The sequence below is a fragment of the Chamaea fasciata genome, unplaced genomic scaffold (assembly GCF_029207755.1).
Source record: "Chamaea fasciata isolate MVZ Bird 193981 ecotype frontalis unplaced genomic scaffold, bChaFas1.0.hap1 SCAF_5, whole genome shotgun sequence".
In the NCBI taxonomy this organism is placed as follows: domain Eukaryota; kingdom Metazoa; phylum Chordata; class Aves; order Passeriformes; family Sylviidae; genus Chamaea; species Chamaea fasciata.
In genome coordinates this window covers 71,166,357-71,186,571 of record NW_027094090.1, presented here as the reverse complement: position 1 = coordinate 71,186,571, position 20,215 = coordinate 71,166,357, and the positions used below count along the sequence as shown (strand labels likewise).

General features: G+C 41.4%; 2 protein-coding genes across 6 annotated transcripts; one reads left to right on the top strand and one right to left on the bottom strand.

The window, feature by feature from the left end:
* Positions 1 to 1,891: 1,891 nt before the first annotated feature.
* LOC136290304 (E3 ubiquitin-protein ligase RNF113A-like) lies at positions 1,892 to 2,872 on the bottom strand. Its single transcript, XM_066184668.1, has one exon. The coding sequence runs from the start codon at positions 2,870 to 2,872 to the stop codon at positions 1,892 to 1,894; it is 981 nt and encodes a 326-aa protein (XP_066040765.1).
* Positions 2,873 to 7,941: 5,069 nt separating this feature from the next.
* PYROXD1 (pyridine nucleotide-disulphide oxidoreductase domain 1) lies at positions 7,942 to 19,740 on the top strand. 5 transcript variants are annotated; one of them, XM_066184409.1, is made up of 12 exons: positions 7,942 to 8,049; positions 9,673 to 9,753; positions 11,173 to 11,292; positions 12,356 to 12,484; positions 13,326 to 13,399; positions 14,002 to 14,162; positions 14,796 to 14,896; positions 15,718 to 15,847; positions 16,703 to 16,815; positions 17,934 to 18,056; positions 18,957 to 19,094; positions 19,423 to 19,740. In XM_066184409.1, the coding sequence occupies exons 2-12, from the start codon at positions 9,709 to 9,711 to the stop codon at positions 19,669 to 19,671; spliced, it is 1,383 nt and encodes a 460-aa protein (XP_066040506.1). In that variant the 5' UTR covers positions 7,942 to 8,049; positions 9,673 to 9,708; the 3' UTR covers positions 19,672 to 19,740. The 5 variants fall into 5 exon arrangements, with proteins under 5 accessions (XP_066040506.1, XP_066040505.1, XP_066040509.1 ...); XM_066184408.1 differs by lacking the exon at positions 7,942 to 8,049 and adding an exon at positions 8,104 to 8,220; XM_066184412.1 differs by lacking the exon at positions 7,942 to 8,049 and adding an exon at positions 8,149 to 8,220 and having other exon boundaries at positions 9,683 to 9,753.
* Positions 19,741 to 20,215: the final 475 nt, after the last annotated feature.

Genomic DNA, 20,215 nt, shown 5'->3' with positions numbered 1-20,215 from the left:
AATTATTTCACTCCATTGTGAAACTCCCCAGCCTGGGGGAGTCACTGAACATTGCTGCCTGAATTTTAGAGCATATAATCTCAAAGTCTGGGGAGTGAAACCACCACCACTGGACACATCCAGAGAAGGGCCAGAACTTTCCACGGGACCACTGCTTTCAAGCACCACTTCAACAGCACTGTTACCACTGCCTAATTGGACTGCGACTATGATGTGCTATGATGGTTTGAACAGCAGGCCTAAGCCTGACCTGACTTACAAGATGAATCTAGAGCATGATGCTATTAATACCACCAAGGTTTAGTTAAAAATACATTATTAAAACATTTATAGTAGTTGTTCTTAATGCAAAATGTTGTAGAGATGTTTGTACAATCTTGTGTGAGTTATATCAAGAAATCCTCCCAACAGATATCCATAGAGGCTTGTTAGTAGAATATTTTAAGCGAACCCTCATTACCTATGGCCTGGGCTCTGGCCAAGCCTTGGCTGCAGCTGGTCAGGAAATGTGCCATCAGAACCAGATGTTTTCTGCACAAAAAAGGTAAACAAGTCACTTGGACTTGTCAGTTTGGGCCTATCCATGAAGGGCCCCTTTTCTGGGTGAACTGGAGACCTAATCGATGGGTGGACGCTCCGTGTAGGATTTTCCCAAGTGCCAGGAAGGGTTCTCCAGGTCCTCACTGTGAAACAGGGCTCCCCAGTGACTGTGGACTCTGGATGATGGTATTGTGTTAGTCTGAAAGCAAACCAGTGGGAGACTCTAAGTGAGAACTACAATTTAATAGGAAATGTTGAATATCAGTCGTAGTTTTGGAGACAGGCACACAAGTGGACACACCGAGATCATGCAACAAACAGCCAAGATTTATTGAGGGTTGCTCTCTTTTATAGGGGTTTCAAAATTCCCGTGCTTACACATCTGATTGGTCAACTGATCACCCAACTCAATTACCTGTCTGCATTTAGGCTTGAATGAGATAAGTTGGGGTCCCTGTTTGAGTTCAAATCCAACCTATCATTATCTTAACCCAGGGGCTCATTTACCTCTGCTCCCTAACAGCTAGGCTGGTCAAGTTAAGGAGTGCTATGGCAAATTTATCTTTACAGCCCACAGGCCAGCTGTGGCTGTGACAGTTCTCTGTTTAAAAAGGGCAAAGTGTTCTTTGCCATCCTCTGCAGGGCCCTTTACAGAAAGGATAACAAAGACAGCATGGTGACACAGATAATAAGCCCAGTTTGAAAAAGGCCTTCTGCCCAACTCCACAAGCCTAGCTCCCCCAGCCAGTGATGTATCCCTTGTATCATCGGAGTTGTAACATTCACACCCAGGAGCCGTCAAATGAGATCACCAATGATACAATCTTTCAGGCTAGTATGCTGCTGGCTCATTACTTAGAAGTTACAAATTACAACTTAACACTACAAAAAAGAAAAAATTCAACTTAAGAACAGTCAGAAACAACAACTAACAGAAGAAACTATTTGTCTTAGTTTGGGTTTGTGACCCATGTCCTTAAATAAATAAAATCCTTATGTCCTCATATGCCAAATGTATCTACAAATTACAACTCAACACTACAAACAAGAAACTGTTCAACTTAAAACCATCTCAATTAAAAACACACATCCTTCTGCTATTGATGTTTCTCAAATGCTTGAGTCTTGGCGTTCAAGTAGGGTGATGGGTAGATTGTCTTACAATTGTTGACAACATTCTGCATCTGACAAACTGGGCTTGCTAGGTCATGTTGAATGCAATTGAAAATATGAGAACACCCAAGACTTTTGTGGAGGATTTAAACCCACCCCCCTCCCCCCCCCTTTTTTTTTTTCCCCACTCTTTTCCTCCTACAAAAGCTTTATTCAGTTATGTACAAAATGTGTTCTGCTACTGTGTCTCCTCTTCACGGTCTGACTGTAGCTTCTCTTCTTCCTCCCCTTTGTGTTTTCCCAGTTTTGCCATAAGCTCTTTTGCAGGGTTGAAGACCCCTCTGGTTTGCTTGTCACAGATGTAGCAGCGCTGGGACCTGCAATACTGCTGGAGGGCACAGCTCTCACAGAAGTAGTGGCAACACTTGGTGACCACAGGGTTCTTGAAGGAACCTCTGCAGATGAAGCATTTGAAAGGCATGTCCTCCTCATCACTGCTCACCTTGTAGCTTTCACTGTTGCTGGTGCCATAGCAGCCTTCATCCAGCTCCCATTCGATCTGCCAGCCGTGCTTGTAGTCGGAACAGTCATGCAGGAATTTGCAGCTGTCCCCAAAGCCACAAAACCCTGTCTCTTTGTAGTCCTTGCAGATGTCAGGCTGGTAGTCCCAGTGCACTGTGGCCCGCAGGTGCTCCGGAGCACGGATGAGGCCTTTCCTGAACATTCCTGAAGAGGCATTTCCCATTGATATGTCCTTGGGCTTCATATGCTTCTGGTAGCTGTTAATCTCACAGCAAATTTTATCATCTTTCTTTCCTCTCAGCTCCTCCTGGATTTTCTGGCTGCGCTCAAAGATTGCCTGGGCATCCTTCTCCTTCTCTGTGTCCAATTCATACACTGTTGTTGCTCCCATGTCTGCTGGGCCAAGAGGTTTTGCTGACCTGGTTGATTTGTAGGTGACTCTGATGTCCTTGGCAGGATCTTCAGCCTCACTGCTGCTTGGCACACACTCCAGCCTCTCCCTCGTGCAGCACCTGGTCCTCTGGATCATGGGGCTGGGGGTGTCCTGCCGTGGCTTCTTCCACACCACAGTGCTGCCCTCCTCCTTGCTGCTCTCCCACTCCTGGTCACTGCCAGGCTGTTTTTGCCGGCCGCTGCCCGCAGCTTGGACCCACTTCTTGAACACAAAGTTGCAGACATTGCTCTCCTCTGCCATCATGTGCTGCTGATTAAAATAAAGGCAGAAAACACTGGTTTAAACTGACAGTTAGGATACAACCTCACCAGTCAGGGTGGTGGTAGCAGTCTGATTAAATGGTGACTGCAATCCTGTTGGAGTGACAGATGTGGTTCTGGTTGAAGCAGTGATCCTGTAGAAGGCTCTGGTCTTCCTCTGAAGGTCCAGTGGTGGTCACATAGCTCTTGACCCTTGTGAGCCCAGTAGGTAAAGCTGCCCTTGATGTTCCAAAACTCAGATTATCTCCAGGTAGGATTGTTTGGTTCCTCTCCCCAGACAGAGCATTTCACAATGGAATGATGTAATTTTATGAGTCATGAAGTGAGGCTTAATGGCCCATTAACAGAAGATAGTCCCCGGAGGGAGTTACCAGGGATGAGTCATGGAAGAGATAAAGAATGCTGCTCCATCTGGTTTTAACAGCTTATGAAGATGGTGATAGAATACACATTTTTGATCACATCTTACATTGTAACCTAAGATACTCAAGAGAACAGTCTTATCTGGTGAGGTCTTTCCCTTTCCCTGGCCTTGGAGAGGCTGTGGCAGTGATCATTTGGCGGCTTTCTTCAAAGTGAACTGTATAATTTGGTTTTGGTCTGACATCAGAGAGAACAATCAACAGGAATGCCACTCCATCTCAACCCCTGCCCTCAGAATGGGTGAACCAGCAAGAGAAAGAACAACAAATCCACCTGCTTCACCTGCTGTGAATAGGAGAGCAACATCAGAGATTCACCAGGTTCCCCTCTGCTTTTGTTAAAACTGCTGCATAAACCCTTTGGTTTTTTAGGGTCTTTTTTTTTTCCCCTTGAAACACAAAAAAACTCTAAAACCCTTTTCCTACCACATTGCCAGCCATTGTGGGGTTTTCTTCTTTCCCTGGAATTTTGGATGTTTTTTTCCATTGTTGGGGGGGGGGTGGGGGGGTGGGTGGGCATTGACTAAGGTCTGATAGTTCAATATCTAGCATTTATTCACTCACCCCTTTCTTCTGTGTCATGTGGGCACTCTGTTTGTCAGTAAAGGGGTTCAAGCCCCTCAGACCTATAGGGACTGAAGCTGAATCAGTATGCATATTGTAGATAGTTCGGGCACTGGAAATGGGAATGTCCCCAGAGGCAGATAGAGGTGGAGGTAACAGACCTACCCTACATCAGGAATGAAGGGGACCAGGGGTAGAATCCCCAGCTGAATCCCTGGTTACTTTAGAGCCAGGGAAGAGGAAAATTGACTTTTTAATAGGTACTCAGCCTACTTACTTGGTATTAAATACAAGCCAGGGAAAATAAAGCTGAGAAAGTGTAAATGTTGTTGGTGCAACAGGAAAAGTGGAAAAATCAACATTCTTTAGCCCCATTACCTTTAAATTCAGGAAACAGTGGATAACACACCGATTTTTATTTATGCCTGAGTGTCTGGTTCCTCTTCTAGGAAGAGACCAGTTAAGTAAATTGGAGGATCAGACTGCGTTTAAAGATGGAGAAATACAATTATTGGTACCTGAGACTAAAGCCATCCAGGCAAGGACTTTTATGTCGCAGGGAACACCAGAAGCAGACAACTCTGCAGGAATACCCAGAAGCAGTAGCAAGTGCAGTCACATCCCTGGTTTGAGCAGGTGGAACTGGCTATTCCCAACAAGCTCAGCCTGTAAAAGTTACCCTAAAAACTGGATCAAGACCGGTAAGTCAGAAATCACATCCTTTAAAATTAAAAGCTAGAAGGAAAATTGAGAGTCTAATAGAAAATTTCAGGGAATTTGGATTATTGATAGAATCTGAATCAGAATATAACACTCCCATTTTGCCTGTTAAAAAGCCTGGGAAAGACAAGTACAAGCTGGTACAATCAATCAAATAGTCCAGGACATCCACGCTGTTGTAGCCAATCCTTATACCCTGTTAACAGCCTTTGTGGAATATCACTAGTGGTTTAAAGTGACAGATTTGAAAGATGCCTTCCTTTGCATACCTCTTGATAAGCAAAGTCAGGGCATTTTTACCTTTGAATGGGAAAACCCCCAAACTGGTCAGAAGACTCAGCTTACCTGGACTGTGTTACTGCATGGATTTTACAAACAGTGCAATGATTTCTTGGAACCAAAATTGGTTCAAAAAGAATTAGAGGTCAAAGAAGAGAACCCAGAAGGGTTGCTCCTACAGTATGTTGATGACACCTCTGAAACTAACGAAAGGTGTATGGAATTGATAGTTAGTGCTCCAAATTTCCTGGGCCAAAGAGGTAACAAAGTATCTCAGGAAAAAGCCTAAATCATGAGGCAGCAAGTTACCTACCTAGGATTTGAAACAGTATCAGGACAGTGGAGGCTGGGAATAGACGGAAAAGAAGCTAGCTGCCACGTACTCCAACCTGCGACTGCCCAAGATTTAACGGTGTTCCTAGCTATGGCTGGATGATGCAGATCGTGGGTCCCGAATCACAGACTTTTGGTCAAACCATGAGCTTTCAAAGGAGGCCTGGGAAGGACCTTTGATTTGGACTCCTGAAGGTGAACATGCATTCTGTTACCCTAAAGATGGCCCTGATGTCTGCACCTGTCCTAGGACTACCAGCCTTAACAAAACCCTTTGAACTTTTTGTGCATAAATGACAGCACCTCAGCCTTGGAGTTCTGGCTCAGAAGGTAGGAGACTTCAAGAGGCCTGTGGGGTACTTTTTGAAGCAACTAGAAAAAGTCAGCCAAAACAAGGACTGAGTTTGGGAGCTTGGGGAGGGTTTTGTGGTAATGGCCAAATTGTAATCTGTATGTAGTGACTGTATATAAGCAGCACACTTGTAAAATCATGTGTGCACACAAAGTTAGTAGTTATCAGCCATGTAACCAGGTGCCTGAATAAATGATGTCCTTCTTAACACTAAATTTGTGTTAAGGAGTCTAATTCAACTAGATTCCCTTGGATTTGGTGACAGTTCAAGCAGAGATTTCCCTTAGCAGAGTCTCAGTTGTCTCTCGTTCCATAAAGCTATTTCTTCACAGCACGGTAACGCAGAAACTGCTCAAGCTGGTGCCTCTGAGGAGAGACAACAAAGGACTCCTGGACTTCTATCCTCTCACAGTCCAAGCAACATACAAGTCTTCCTCCTGACTCTTCTGCTCCTACTGTGTCTCCCAGTGTCCATCCACCTGGCTGGCACCACACATTTTCGTGCCCTTTGTTGAACAAAATGTTGATAGTTCACAGCTTCTTGTCTCTTGCTCCCACCCAGAGCTCAACCTGCAGCTGGCAAACCAGGATACCTGCACCAGATTCCTCAGCATTCACATCACGGTGGCTGGTAATCAGAGGAGGGTTTCATCTGCTTCTCCAGACTCATTGCAGCAGCTGGCTCAGGTCACCAGGCAGCAACAATTCTTTCACGAGGGTAAGACTCATTCCAATGGGAGTGGGCAGTAAATCTTGACAAAATGTCCAAGTTAGATTGTAACAAATGGTAGGTTGTGACATGAGCAATAATGGAACTCTTATCATGTAATTTTAGTAAAATTACAAACACAGGATTTGAGCAACTGGATGTCTCCCCAGTGGTGGTGTCTGTAAATACAAAATCACAAAGGGTTTGTATACAAATGCATCCTTTCCCAACATACACTAATACAACTTCAACGGTTTAATCAGAAGGTGTTTCAAAATGACAAATATTTTTGTTCAGTGTCAAGACAAGTGTCTTGGGCTGCAATGGTATTCCTTTCCCAAATAAATCACTGTTGTTCCTGTACAACACATTCATCAGCACCCCACCCTTGTGACACCCTCTGCCCTCTCAACCACCCCCTCCCCAGCCATCCAAAGCCCCTTCAGCAGTTTTGCTAAGTGGGGGGTCCCATGTCCACTTTTTATTTTATTTAATTCCTTTCTATCAGCATGTGTTACAAATGATAATGAGCCAATTCAAAATCCAAAGATTTATTTAGCAATTTTCAAAAATCAGTTTCGAAAACGCCACGATAAGTCACGACAACATCGATCGAATGTCGGGTGGACCACCCAGCAGCAACAATGGTGCTCTCAGGTATGGCCACACATTCAGGGTCTCGGGGTAGGAACTTTATACCATTTTTCTGCCCTGAGGCAAAACCACGACTGCTGCAAAGAACACGAATTCGCCCAAAACATGACATCATGCAAATAGTACAACGGCCGAAATGTCCTTCATCCCCCGAGGAATGTTTTTGAAAAGATTTCCTGTAGAATTGAAGGTACAAAAAAAAGTCTCTGAATTTTCTCTTGGGAGGCTTGATGAGACCATCTGCTAGTTTCCATCGAGATCGATATCAGATCCTTGAGTGGCTGCGAAGATGTGGCCCGCCCGTGATTGATGAGCCGTTTCCATGTTATCTCTCCTGTTATGTTGCAAATGTCGTGGTGGCACCTCCAAACTAAAAAAACCTTTGGAATTCTTGGACACCCTCAGACTGTCTCCAAAAATCCGTTTTTGTTTTGTTTCGTTTTGTTTTAAATTCCAATGTATAATTTTACACACACAAATTTAATACACGAATTTTATACAGTACATTTATTACAGCATGTAAATATCAACTATTAATTTTCCACTAACTATTATTTACAGCATGTTTTATACCAACACTTCTGTGGACATACATATAGAATATATATTTATATGCCCGGCCCCTCCTCATCCTCACTGACCACACCTGGGCCTGCCCTAGACCTTGATTTAGGCAAGAATTTCACTAAACCCCACTCTGAGTCTCACTCAATAAATTGAGCAAACCTCGCTGCTTTGATATGACACGTGAAGCTGGCTAATATGGAAAAAAAAATATGAAGGAAAATTAAAACAGTGGTTACTGGTATAAAGTTTCCCCGGATCGGGCCCCGGGTATGGCATCGGGGAAAACCCGGACTGACTTTACCCAGAATACGGAATGGGGGGAAAAAAAAAAACCCGCACCGGATTTAGCCGGAATACAGCATGCGGGAAAACCCGGACTGGATTTCAGAGGAATACGGAATGGGAGAAGCTCGGACTGGATTGCGGCTCGATCCCGGAATGGGTGCACAGGATGGGGTTTGACCCCGTCTTTTGCACAGAGATGTACGGCAGATACTGCACACACGCTGTATAAACACCAAATCGGCGGGGAAAAGCCATTCCGGTGCCTACGTGCGGAGGTGAGGAAGTTTCGGCGCTGCCGCTCGCCGTAGGCGGGGCCGGGGCGGCGGTCGGGAGCCGGCGGTGCCTACGGCGGCCGTGCCGGGGCCATGGCGGGGCCCGGCGGCGCGGCGCGGGCCCGGTTCGCCGTGGTGGGCGGCGGCATCGCGGGGGTCACCTGCGCCGAGCAGGTAACGGGGGCCGCGCCCTCCCGCTTCCCCCCGCCCTGCCCGCGCTCGGCGCCAGCCGGGAATTGTCCCCACCGATCCCGGAGCTCCGCGACCCCGCGGCGAAGCCTCGGCGTGCCGGGGCCCTCGGCCGCCCTGTGACGCCACCGCCGCGGTGCCCGCGCTTGCTTAGAGGCGTAAACCCCTTCAGGGTCCCCTTCTCCACGGCCATAGAAGCAGATCTGCAGCGCAACTGCGTAAATATTCGCATGTGTGCAGGAGTTCCGTACTCTGTCCTACACCCCCTGATCCCCATTTCTTAAGAATAATTTGTCTCGCTTGAGAAAACGCAAACCAAACGCAGCCCTTAGGGCAGTGTTGTTATAATATTACGGTAGTTATCTGTGTAGAATACGTCTCAAGAGGTTCAAACTTGGTAAGATTATTCTGAAGCAGTCTATGATTCGCTTCGTAAAGAGAGAGTTACAACTTCATAACTGGAGAAAGCTGGCACTCTGTGCCCTGGTCCAGAGGTCAGGGACTTCAGGATCCCTGCAGGAATTATTCCATAAAGGACAGTGCTGCAGCCGAGCCGAAGGCTGCTGTGATGTCCTCCTTATTATTCATACTGCTCAGTTTTTATAGGCTCCATGTTTTAGAGCTGTATGCCTCATCCAGCTCTGTGAGCCCAAGCTCTAAAAATAAATGAATCTGTTTCTTGGTCTCAAGGTTTTTGTTGGTTTTAAAGTAAAGGTAACTGGAGATAATTTTGTACCTGTGGAATGAAATTATGTGGGTGTTATTTTGATGAAGAATATTTTATCTGTTAGAGTGCAGAGCGGCATACAGGCTGTGTTTTGGATGCCATGTGCTCTGTGGTGATGTCAGAGTCCCTCTCGTCGGCATCCCTTCTGCCCAACAGCATCACTTGTCTTGGTCTACCTGTCACTTTGCTGAGCAATGCACATTTAAAATGGGAGTTCTTCCCTTTGGCTTGGGGCTTTATAAGTCTTGCATTGCTTAATAGCACCCTGAAGATGGTCAGTTTACTAAACGGGGTATAAAATATCCAGGAGAAATCAGCATTTCCTCTGTGAAAACGAAACCTGTAAGTAATTAGTCACTGCTGTGCAGTAAAAAAAAAAAAAAAAGCGTATCCACCAACTGGGTGTCTCCAGAAATCACATGATCATAGTCTGATCCATCAGATGGCCTTTGGATTATTGTGACCATAGTCCTTTACACTGTGCCTGCAGTTCTTGAAGGTATATAAGGTATATGTATGTGTGATTGAAATAAATGTTGTACCTTCAAATTTTCTTGAGTCCTTATCCTTCTTTAATCCTGAAGTAGTGTTTATTCAATAAGATTCTACAAAATCAAAGTGATGTATTAAGACATACTGCTTTTCACCAGTAGTTTTACTGTGTTAAAGTCTGATGATGATTCTCACCATGGTTTCTGTTTCTTTACAAGCTGGCTGCAGAATTCCCATCAGAAGACATTTTTTTAATGACAGCTTCCCCAGTTATAAAAGCTGTAACTAATTTCAAGCAGGTAAGAGAGACTTAATTTTTCCTACAGTAAGATGTGTTCAAAGTTTATATGTGCAGATAATTTAGAACCCAATGGTGAAAATGCTCATGACACTGAGCTTGTTTTCCTATTAGTGTGATTGCAGTGGTGTTAGAAGGATTGATGAGCTATTTTATAGTGGTGTTAGTAAGACTGCCGAGCTATTTTATAATGATTAGTAATTGGTGAATATATTCCCACCATGCAAGCAAAGGTTGAACCAGATACTTACATGGTTGAAGCATGTTCAGAGTTATTGAAGCTTTAATTCACTGCTTTATTAGTGAGTGACCTCTTTTAAGCACTGAAATGGTATCACAGTCTTGGCTCATGTTTGAATTTGGGGCAGAAACAGCCTTCTGACAAGTAGCAAAAGAAGGGATACCCTTCTGGGAAATTGCTTTGAGCTTTATCTACTCCAGCAGCTGCTGATTCAGTGACATCTTTCCTGCTGATTTGAAAAAGAAAATCAAATCCATGCATGAATTCAGATTTGTGGCTAGTAGGATCTTTAAGCTGAATCTGAGAGCCCTCTGTGAGATTGCTGGAGTAACACCCAACTAAAGAATGCTTTCTCAAAGTGCTGACAGCAGTGCCATGAGTGTCCAGTAAAGACACTTGCACACTGTAGAGATGTAAAGTCTGTAATTGACATCAGTGGAAATTTACGTGTCTGAAGAATAAGGAAATAACTAAGCATTATTTGGAGGCTGCAGCATCTAAGTTTTGGACATAAGCATCTTAATTCCCTTCTGAATTGCAAGCATGGTGTGGCTTCTGGTTCCTAGCTGTGTTCCAAACTCCTAATATTCAATAAAGTAGCAGGCCTACAGATTTCCATGCAGCCACTCTCTTTTGGAAAAAACACAAAATTGTCATCACTTACTTCAATGTTTTTCAAGTTCTAGTTTGCCTCTTTGAGGTTTTTATTTTGTTAGTGTTTGTTTTCTGTTTGATGTTGTCCATTTCCCCCGAGGCCTCTGAAATACCAGATAGTGGCTCTGGATGAGTTATTTTATCAAAGTTACAAAAAAGAGAAGAACAGGACTTTAACACTATGTCACATAAATTAAAAAGCAGTGCTAACAACTCTGATAGCAGACTTCTTTATGGCATGAAACATTGTAGCAGTTAGAGCAACTATCAGGGTTCTCCATTTTTGCTTAATCTCTGTCTTTATGATTAAAATATAGTACTTTGACTCTTTAACCAGGAACAGGCATGAAAAGATTCTGTATTGATAAAGGAACGTTTAGCAGTTACATAACACATTTTCAGACAATATGGGCTTTATGTTGTGACATTTTTGCTGGAAATGGACTCATCACCTTCTGTCAAAAGCTTTAGAAAAAGAGATGGATAAATGATCCATATTTTTAAATATCTCTTGTTCTCCCACAGGTGTCCAAAACACTTGAGGAATTTGATGTCGAAGAGCAACCAAGTTCCCTATTAGAAAAACGATATCCCAATATTAGAGTTATACAGTCTGGAGTAAAACAGTTGAAAAGTGATGAACATGTAAGCTTAGATTTTCTTTTTTATTTGGTTTTTAAAATTATGTATATAAAAAAATAATTTAAGAAGTAGCTTAGTGTTTTGGGTGAGAAATTTTGTTCAAGAATATTTTGGCTATTAAATTGATAAGTTACCAAAATTACAAGAAAATACTTCCTAATTGTAATTTCACTCTACTATTTAATACTCTTTTTCAAGTAGAAATATATACAGAGGACAAAATAAAACTTGAAAGAACCAACATTTCCACATTTTCTTCCTTCTGTTTAGCAGGAAATACATTGCAAATATGAGCAATGGACAGCATGTACACACCCTTGTTAGCTCTGTGTCAACATGTTATTTTTCACTTCAGCATGTATGAAAAACTCACATTTGCATCCAAAACTGGTTTTGCTCACTTGTAAGTTTTGGAGATGTAATTTCTTGGTGGACACAAATAATTAATGTATGTGGATTTGGGGGATCTTTTGCCCAAAACCACTTTAAACTATGCAGCTTCTAGTTTGCAGAACAACAAATAAAATCATAAAATGTTAACATTTAAGGTCTCCTTTCTCAGAATGATGTAGCTTGTTTAGTGCCTCCACTTTTTCTTTAGCAAAGAACAGATTTGCAGTCTTTCTAAACTTTGTCCTATCCTGTGCCTGGTTCACTCAGAGCAACTGCTGTTGAAATGTTTTGAATGAGATTCTCAACTGCTAATGTATAGTAGTGCATAGTTCTGTTCCTGGGGCCTGAGGGACATTTGTCAGGTAGAAAACACAGAATTCTTTTGGCACAGCCAGTGAGTACAAAGTGCCACCAAGTGGTAAACTTGATCTTGCTTCAAGTGCACTGTGCGATTTCCCATTTTATTGGTCACATGTTTGTGGTGGGTGTGATGGGAATAAATGACACACAGTCAGTGAGAATATGAAGGCTTGCTCCTCAGGAAGCCCCTTACAGCTTTTAATGTCTGCAAATTACTGTGAGATTAAGGAAAGAGAAAGCTGATGTTCTCTTAGATGTCTTGATTTAGATGAATTCTCCTAGATGAATTGTTTTTTCTTTTCATTATTAACAGAAAATTTACACTGAAGATGGGAAAGAATACATATATGAAAAGCTTTGCCTGTGTGCTGGAGCCAAACCAAAATTAATTGTTGAAGGGAACCCGTATGTATTAGGAATCCGGGATACTGACAGTGCACAGGTAAATGTGTTTTGGACTTAAAAATGTGTAATAGATTCCTGCATCTGGTGCAAAATACCAGAATTATCGTGGAGTGAAATGGAGAAACAGAAAATAATGTTTGTTATTATATACTCTTAAATAGGAACATTTCCACTAGCAGGAAAAAACTGCCTTCTAATGCCACTGAATTAATTAGCCAATATATTTGTTAAATTTATAGATAGCTCATGCACATTATTTCTAACATGATAATATGGAATAAACAATATTTTTTCACCCTCCAGAATCCAACTGAAAAATATAAACAGGAAGTAGGCACCAGTAGAAATTTCCCTGGGAAGGTGTGTGTGTGGTACCTGGTACAAAGGGCTGTTTTTTACAGTGGAAAGCTACTGAAGGATTTACTTTTTATTATCTTTTAGTTCTACTGTAGCTTCTTCTCTTTGTACAGAAAAGAGTTAGATATAGTCAAAGATGTGGGAAAGTTTTCACCTGAGAAATGACTTAATGGACTAAAAATTAAGCTTGGAAGGCAAAGGTGAAGTTTTGTTGCTACAGGTCTTCAGAATTGGAGGAAGCAGGGTGAGCACTGCTTCTCCATAACATGGAACTGCCGTTCATCAAGTGAAGCTGGGCCTTGAGGATAAAAAAGGAGTTACATTTTCAAATAATCTGAAACAAAACTGAAATTGGTTTTTTTTACAACAGCTTCTGTTACAGGTCTCAGCCTAGCTAAATGTGTATCAGTAGTCTGAGGAAATCAAGACTAAGAGCAAGAAAATACTGAGAAGTATATAGTTGATCAGTGTGAGGGAACATGCTTTAAGTTCTAATTGACATTTTTCCTTTCTAAATGCAGGCTTTTCAGAAGAATTTGGCTCAAGCTGAGAGAATAGTGGTGGTAGGAAATGGTGGGATTGCCCTTGAATTAGTGTAAGTGAACAGAAATACACAATCAAATAAAATCTTTAACAATGCAATGCTAAATCTAGTGTACATGAGTTTGGGACAAGGTTGACTCATAAAATTGTATCTCTAAGAGCCTGTAGTAGCAAAACTGATTAGAGGGGTTTTTTTGCAACATAGTGGTTTTTACTGACACATTATTAGAAAAGCTCCAGAAGAAGCTTTGACACATAGATATTAAGAATATACAGTTCATGTTCCACATAGTGCAAACAAGATCCAAATGCTTGCTGTTAACAGTGAGAGTCTGGCAGAAATGCACTTCTTTTTCATTATGGGGAGCAGGAAATACTAATCATTAGTATTGTAAGTTTGATCTGCCCCCTAACCCCCTATCCCAGTTCAGTTCAGGTTGTGTTGGTGAGAAAGTATGACTTGTCAACTTGAAGAGACTTTTTTTTAATGAGTTCCTATGTAAATATTTAGAAGTGGATTCTATAGGTTGGAAAATCTTGGATCCCCAAGTTCTGACTTCTGGAAGGAAACTTGACACACTTCTGCTTGTGTTGCTAACAGTCAGATCGTTTTCAGGCAGTCTGTCACTTTATCCCTTGTTTAAATGTCCACAGGTATGAAATTGAAGGCTGTGAAGTAATCTGGGCTATCAAAGACAAAGCCATTGGGAATACTTTCTTTGATGCAGGAGCAGCTGAATTTCTCCTTCCAAAGCTCACTGCTGAAAGCAGAGAGACTCCAATTGAGTGTAAAAGAACCAAGTACACACTGGAAGGTATGGGGTTTAGTTTCCTGACACTGCAGCAGCATTTCATATTAAAGATAGTCTTAAAGTCAGTCAGTTTAGCAGCTTGGAATAAAGCTTTCTGTTATCATTAATGACATTTCCTTCTTCAAAAACTGAGAGTAAAAAAGCAACATAGAAACCCATCCTGAATTTATGTAGACGGAATGTAATATAGTTTCTTGCAAACTGTAAAAAAGTGCTTACCTTTGTAGCAAAGTTATATTAATTCCCTGTATTCTTTCTGCTGAAGAACTTGTTCCATTTTCTGCTAATGTTTTGATGTGAACTGTCTCACCATTATATAGGAAAACTGTCACATAGTAAGATAGTGGAGGAGCAGATGAAACTGCACGGAACATTATTACAGGTGGAGTGAAACTGCAGCCTCAGAAACAACAACAATTAACTAGGTCTGCATGAACAAACAACACACAAACATGTATGACAAAATCGTAACAAAAAGAAGAGCATGGTTCTAAACATCAGGCAGGAAGAATAAGGATATCACACTTTCCTCTTCCCCTTTGGCAGCCAGATGGTATTTTTCTATTAATTGAGAATCCTTGTTCTGAGTTCTGAGGACAAGGAAGTATGCACACGAAATCTGATATACTCCTTCAGGAAATGAGGAAAAAGGACGACCTAGAGGAGCATCTGACAAGCTGGGCAGTGCCTTAGGCCCTGACTGGCACGAGGGCTTATACCTTAAAGGGACTAAGGAGGTATGGGTATAACCTTACTGTCATATTTATTTGAATGTTGTGGGCATGAGCACTGTGAAGAGTTCTATGTTGGCAATAAAGCAAAAATCCTCACTTTTTCTTTTTTCTTTTTTTCTTTTTTCTTTTTTTTTTTCTTTTATGAATTGCTTAGCTGTTAGGTGTTTGTTTCTGTTTTGCATTTAAAAAATGACCTGTCAAGGGTGACCATCTAAAGGATGTTTAGGTTATTTAGCAGCTTAATCAGTGGTGGTTTGGCTGTTGAAGGCTGTGGAACTGTATTTGTGTAGTGGAGAATAAAACATGGCCCAAATTCAGAAAACAGTTTAGAGAAACAGGTAACTTTCCAACTTCTGACTTGAGCTCAGAATATGCTTGAAATGTAGGTTGATGGTACAGAGTATTTTTTCTTGTTACAGTAATTAGAACATAAACTTATTGTTACCAAAATTTAATTCATGATAGAGAAACAGAGGATTTGCAATCTTAAAAGACAGGAAAGATGAGTTTGCTTTATTCTGTTCTGACCAGGTTTGAACTCTCTTCTTGTAAGCAAGCTTAGGGGAACCTGAATATGTTTTCTGGCATGCCAGAGAGATCTAATTGTTATGAACTCTCAAGGAACATCAGATACCTGGTGAAAAAGCAGGCTATGTTAGATCTGTGCCAAAAAGAGGAAAGTATGGGAATCCTGTTAGTGGGCTGGGATATATGGTGGGGGGTTTTCCAGTTGAGTAATGTCAATTTAGGTGAAGATATCCTTCCTATCATCAATCTTGTGATTGCTAATCATTATGTTTATAATTCTGTAAATTTTTCTTTAGTTTTCTCATAAAGTACATATTGAAATACTGTGTGAAGTAAAGAAAATATACTTAGAGCAAGAATTTATCCAACTGCAGCGAACTTCCTTGACTTTTCCTAAAGGAGAGAAAAATGTAGAAGCAGATGAGGGTGAGTGCCTGTGCTGATAAGATGTTGAAGATGAATCTGTGCTGGAGCATGTTGAATCTTGTTTGCTGTTTTAAAGCAAATAGAGATTTGAAAAATAAATCTGTTACCTCTATAAATTGAAGTCTAGCAGTTTACAACAATCAGATTTTTGGTCTACAAGTAAATTACAAAATCTAATGGGTCAGATGCTTTTTTCCACAAAGTAACCAAAATCCCATATGCAGAATATTCCATCCTTAACAAAATCCATTAAAATAATATTTTAATAGTGAAGTTAAAACAGGAGAAAAGAAACCACCAATATTTTGTATCAAAACTGAAGTAAACCTTCAAAGCAGAGGAAAATACTCCTTTTTTTACTGAGCAAATATGCCTATAATTTCCACCTAATTTAAATGAGTATTTAAAATACTATTTTAGTTACTAAGTTACTTTCAGCATAAGTCAAATCTGTGCTGTTGTTTTTGCTTTTGAGGCACTTTTGTGCATCTTTAAATTTCTACATAAAAGAGTATTTGGCAATCGCATACTTGAGAGAACATCCCACAGGACACAGTTTTATCCCCCTACAAATGAGGGCTTTAATTTAGGAAAATTCTGAAGAAAGTTATTAATTAGTAGGAGTTGGAGCTGAGATCCAAAATAATTTTTTTCTCTAGTTCTGAGCGATGGTAAGAAAAGTTACCAGGTAATCTCTGATAATTTTTTTCCTTTTTATTTTTAATTTTAATCTTTCTTTACCTATTCAGTTACCTCAAAGGTTTTGTTGGTTTTTTTCTTTCATATCTTATCATAAGATGTAATTAATAACTTCTGTTGGTTACATTCTCGGGACAAAATTTTCCTCTTTTTCAGTGCTGTGGCCTGTGTATGTGGAATTAACTAATGGAAAAATTTATGGATGCAATTTCATTGTCAGTGCAACGGGAGTTGTGCCAAATGTTGAACCATTTCTTGATGGCAATAACGTAAGTATACAGATTTCATTTGGAGCTTTTCAAGTAAGGTGAAAGAAACTTTTTCAGCTGGTTTATGCTTCTGTTCTGACATGAAACATGGATTGCTAAAGATTTAAATATCGTGCACCATCTCAAAATAAGGCAGGTTATGTTGATACTGAGATATCCAACATGATATAAGTGTATTTGATTTGTGGTCTTGGTTTATTATGTTGCTCCCCAGGGGTATATATACAGTTTATTTGCAGTATTAAGCCTGTGCAAAGAGAGAAAATCATCTGTATAATTGGCTAATGTGGCAAAAATGTAGAAAATTTCACTGTTAGTTCTGTACCATATTCTTACCTTATTAATCTTGACATTTGCTCCTGGAAAGGAAGCAACAATTTCCAATACTTTTCATCTGGGACACTGATCTGTCAAGGTGCTCATGTTCACTGAGGGAAGTCACCCTGAGTCAGCACCCAAATGGGGATGGTGATTCCAGAGTCCATAACTGCCATGTGAATTTCCACACCTTGAGATAATTTTTTTTCTGTGTTCAGTTTCTGCTCAGCAACAACTAAAACATCCCTGGGTTATTAACACTGTTTTCATCACAAATCATACAAATAGCCCCACACAAACTACTACTAAAAGTTTTCCCAGACAAAACCAGGACATTGGGGTATTTTGGGTTAAGTGGTGCTATCTGATAAGGAAATAAAAGGCTGTGCTCTAGTTAAAGAAGAAAATGCTGAAAACATAGATCTGATGTTGAGCCATGAGATATTTCCAGGCCTATGCTATAAACTTAGATCAGGAATTAAGTTTTTGCTATGGTATTTTCTTGCCTTGGCAAAAATACAAAGTGATCTCTTAAGATTGGGTGTCCCTGTAACACACAGTGTGATTTGGTATTCAGCAAGCCCTGTGACTTCCCTGCCTAGGTATCAGTAATAGTCCTTTAAAAACCTGTGCTGTGCTCTAGAAATAATAATAACAGTAATGATTTGTACCTTCCATGGAGGCCCTGCCACTCAGGATAGTCTCATAGTAAATAATAAAAAAGCAGCTGATGGCTTAAGGTGGAGAAAGCTGAATGACTTGATGACTTGTTTCACTGCCGCTGTGTGCAAACCCTTCAGTTTGCTGTGGGTGAAGATGGAGGAGTGAAGGTAGACAAGCACATGCACACGTCACTGCCAGATGTGTATGCAGCTGGAGATATCTGCACTGCGGCGTGGGAGCCGAGCCCCGTGTGGCACCAGGTACATCCAGATGTGTGTGATCCACAGGGAATTACACACCAGGGCTTGGTTTGGAAAGACAGGTGTCTGCCAGGGAAAAGCCGGAGCCTCCTTTGGAATGGAGAATGTAAACCCCCTCCCTCCACATTATTATAATTTTGAAATTAAGGGGCTTTCAGGCAAAGATATGGGAATAGGAATAACAGTTCTTTAGTAGGAATATTAAAAATCAAAATGCAGTAGTACAAAAAAGCAAACAAACAAAAAAGAAAATACTGACAGAGTCGGAATACAACCTGACATCCTGTAGGTCAGGGTGTTGGGAGCAGTCCAATTAAGTCCTCCTGGAGTGACAGCTGTGGTTCTGTTGGAGCAGAGATGATCCTGTAGAAGAGTGTAGTTTTGCTCTGACGGTCCAGTGGGGGTGAGATGGGTCCGGTCTTCTTCTGGGAGTCCAGTGGAAAACAGGCTGTCCTGGTGTTGTGAATATCAGGTTTTATCCAGGTAGGAATGCTTGGCTCCTCTGGCTGGGTGGAGCATCTTCCAATGGAATGATGTAATTTTATCAGCCATGCAGTGAGCCTTAATGGCCCATAAACAGCAGATATCCCCTGGAGGGAGGATGGTTCGTGAAGAGATAAAGAAAACACCTCCCCAACCAGTTTCAACAGGTGGCAATAGAATGCATATTTTTGGTTACATCTTGCATTGCAGCCCAAGACAAGTGCCCATACCAAGGAGTGAAAGGTTAAGCAAGTGGATAAGGCTGGGTGGTGACTGAGTTTTATGGAGGTGGCTGGAAACAGCTGGCCAGCCCTTCTGAGTATTAAAAACACAAAGTATGCTCTGAGGAGAGTAGTGAGTGTGGTCATGGCACAGTGACGGTCTTGTGACTTAAATCTTCCCAATTTTCTCTTTCAGATGAGGCTGTGGACCCAAGCTCGGCAGATGGGATGGTATGCAGCAAAGTGCATGGCAGCAGATGCTTTAGGGGAATCTATTGATATGGATTTCAGCTTTGAACTATTTGCGCACATTACAAAATTTTTCAATTACAAGGTCAGTAGAGTCTGATAGTTGTAAACCATGAGTAACACATACTGCTTGCTTATATTCACGTGCTAACGCTGAGCAGATGCTTTAATATTGAGAAAACATGTTTCTTTATGTAGTAATTAATTCTAGCTTAGATATTCTCCATTCGTACTAATGCGTATTTAAAGGGAAAGATTTTTGAGTCCACTGTGTTTGCAAGCCAATAGTGAGGGGAGGGACCTTAAAGACAAAGAAGTCTGCATCACTTTTGAGGCCAAGAACTGTTAGCAGCAGAAATGCTAAAAGCCACTGCAAAGTTCTTCTGAAAGCTTTTTTCTTTTCCTTCTGCCAGGTGGTGGTTTTGGGGAAGTACAACGCTCAGGGCTTGGGCTCAGACCACGAGCTGATGCTGAGATGTACCAAGGGGCACGAGTATGTCAAAGTGGTGATGCAGAACGGCCGAATGATGGGAGCTGTGCTGATTGGTGAAACGGACTTGGAAGAAACTTTTGAAAACTTAATTTTAAATCAAATGGATCTTTCAGCCTATGGTGAAGATCTCCTAAATCCAGATATTGATATAGAAGATTATTTTGACTGAACGATACCCCATTCTGATTTTGTATGAAGCTTTGATACCAAGTAATACATCTTCACTGTTTTCTCAGAATTACCAGAAATGAGGGATAAATGCAATTGTTTATTAAGAATTGGGGTTGATCTTGCCAAAATACTGACTGGTTACTGCCACAGGTACCAGATAATGGTGCAATCTCTGTCGAGCTGGCTCAGATAAACAGAGAACAGTTTAAGGGCACAGGGTGCTCAGAACTCTTGCTGCCTGAAATGTGGGTTGCAAATATATGGCCTTACTCTTTTTTTTTCCTTCCCCCCCCAACCCTTGAGTTTACTTCTGAAATAAATGTATTTTCTTCTCAGTTAAGGGCAGAAACACAAGCTTTGCACAATGAAAGCCAGGCTGAGATGTCAGCTGAGAGCAGCTTTTTAACTGCTTGTCCCTTCAGCTGTCCAGGCGTTGGGTAGAGCTACACTGTACCGCACAGTGCCAGCCCTGGATAGCAATTGTTTCATCCTGGCTTTTGATTTTGTTCTACAGTTGCTGCCTGGGAGTTACTATTTATTTT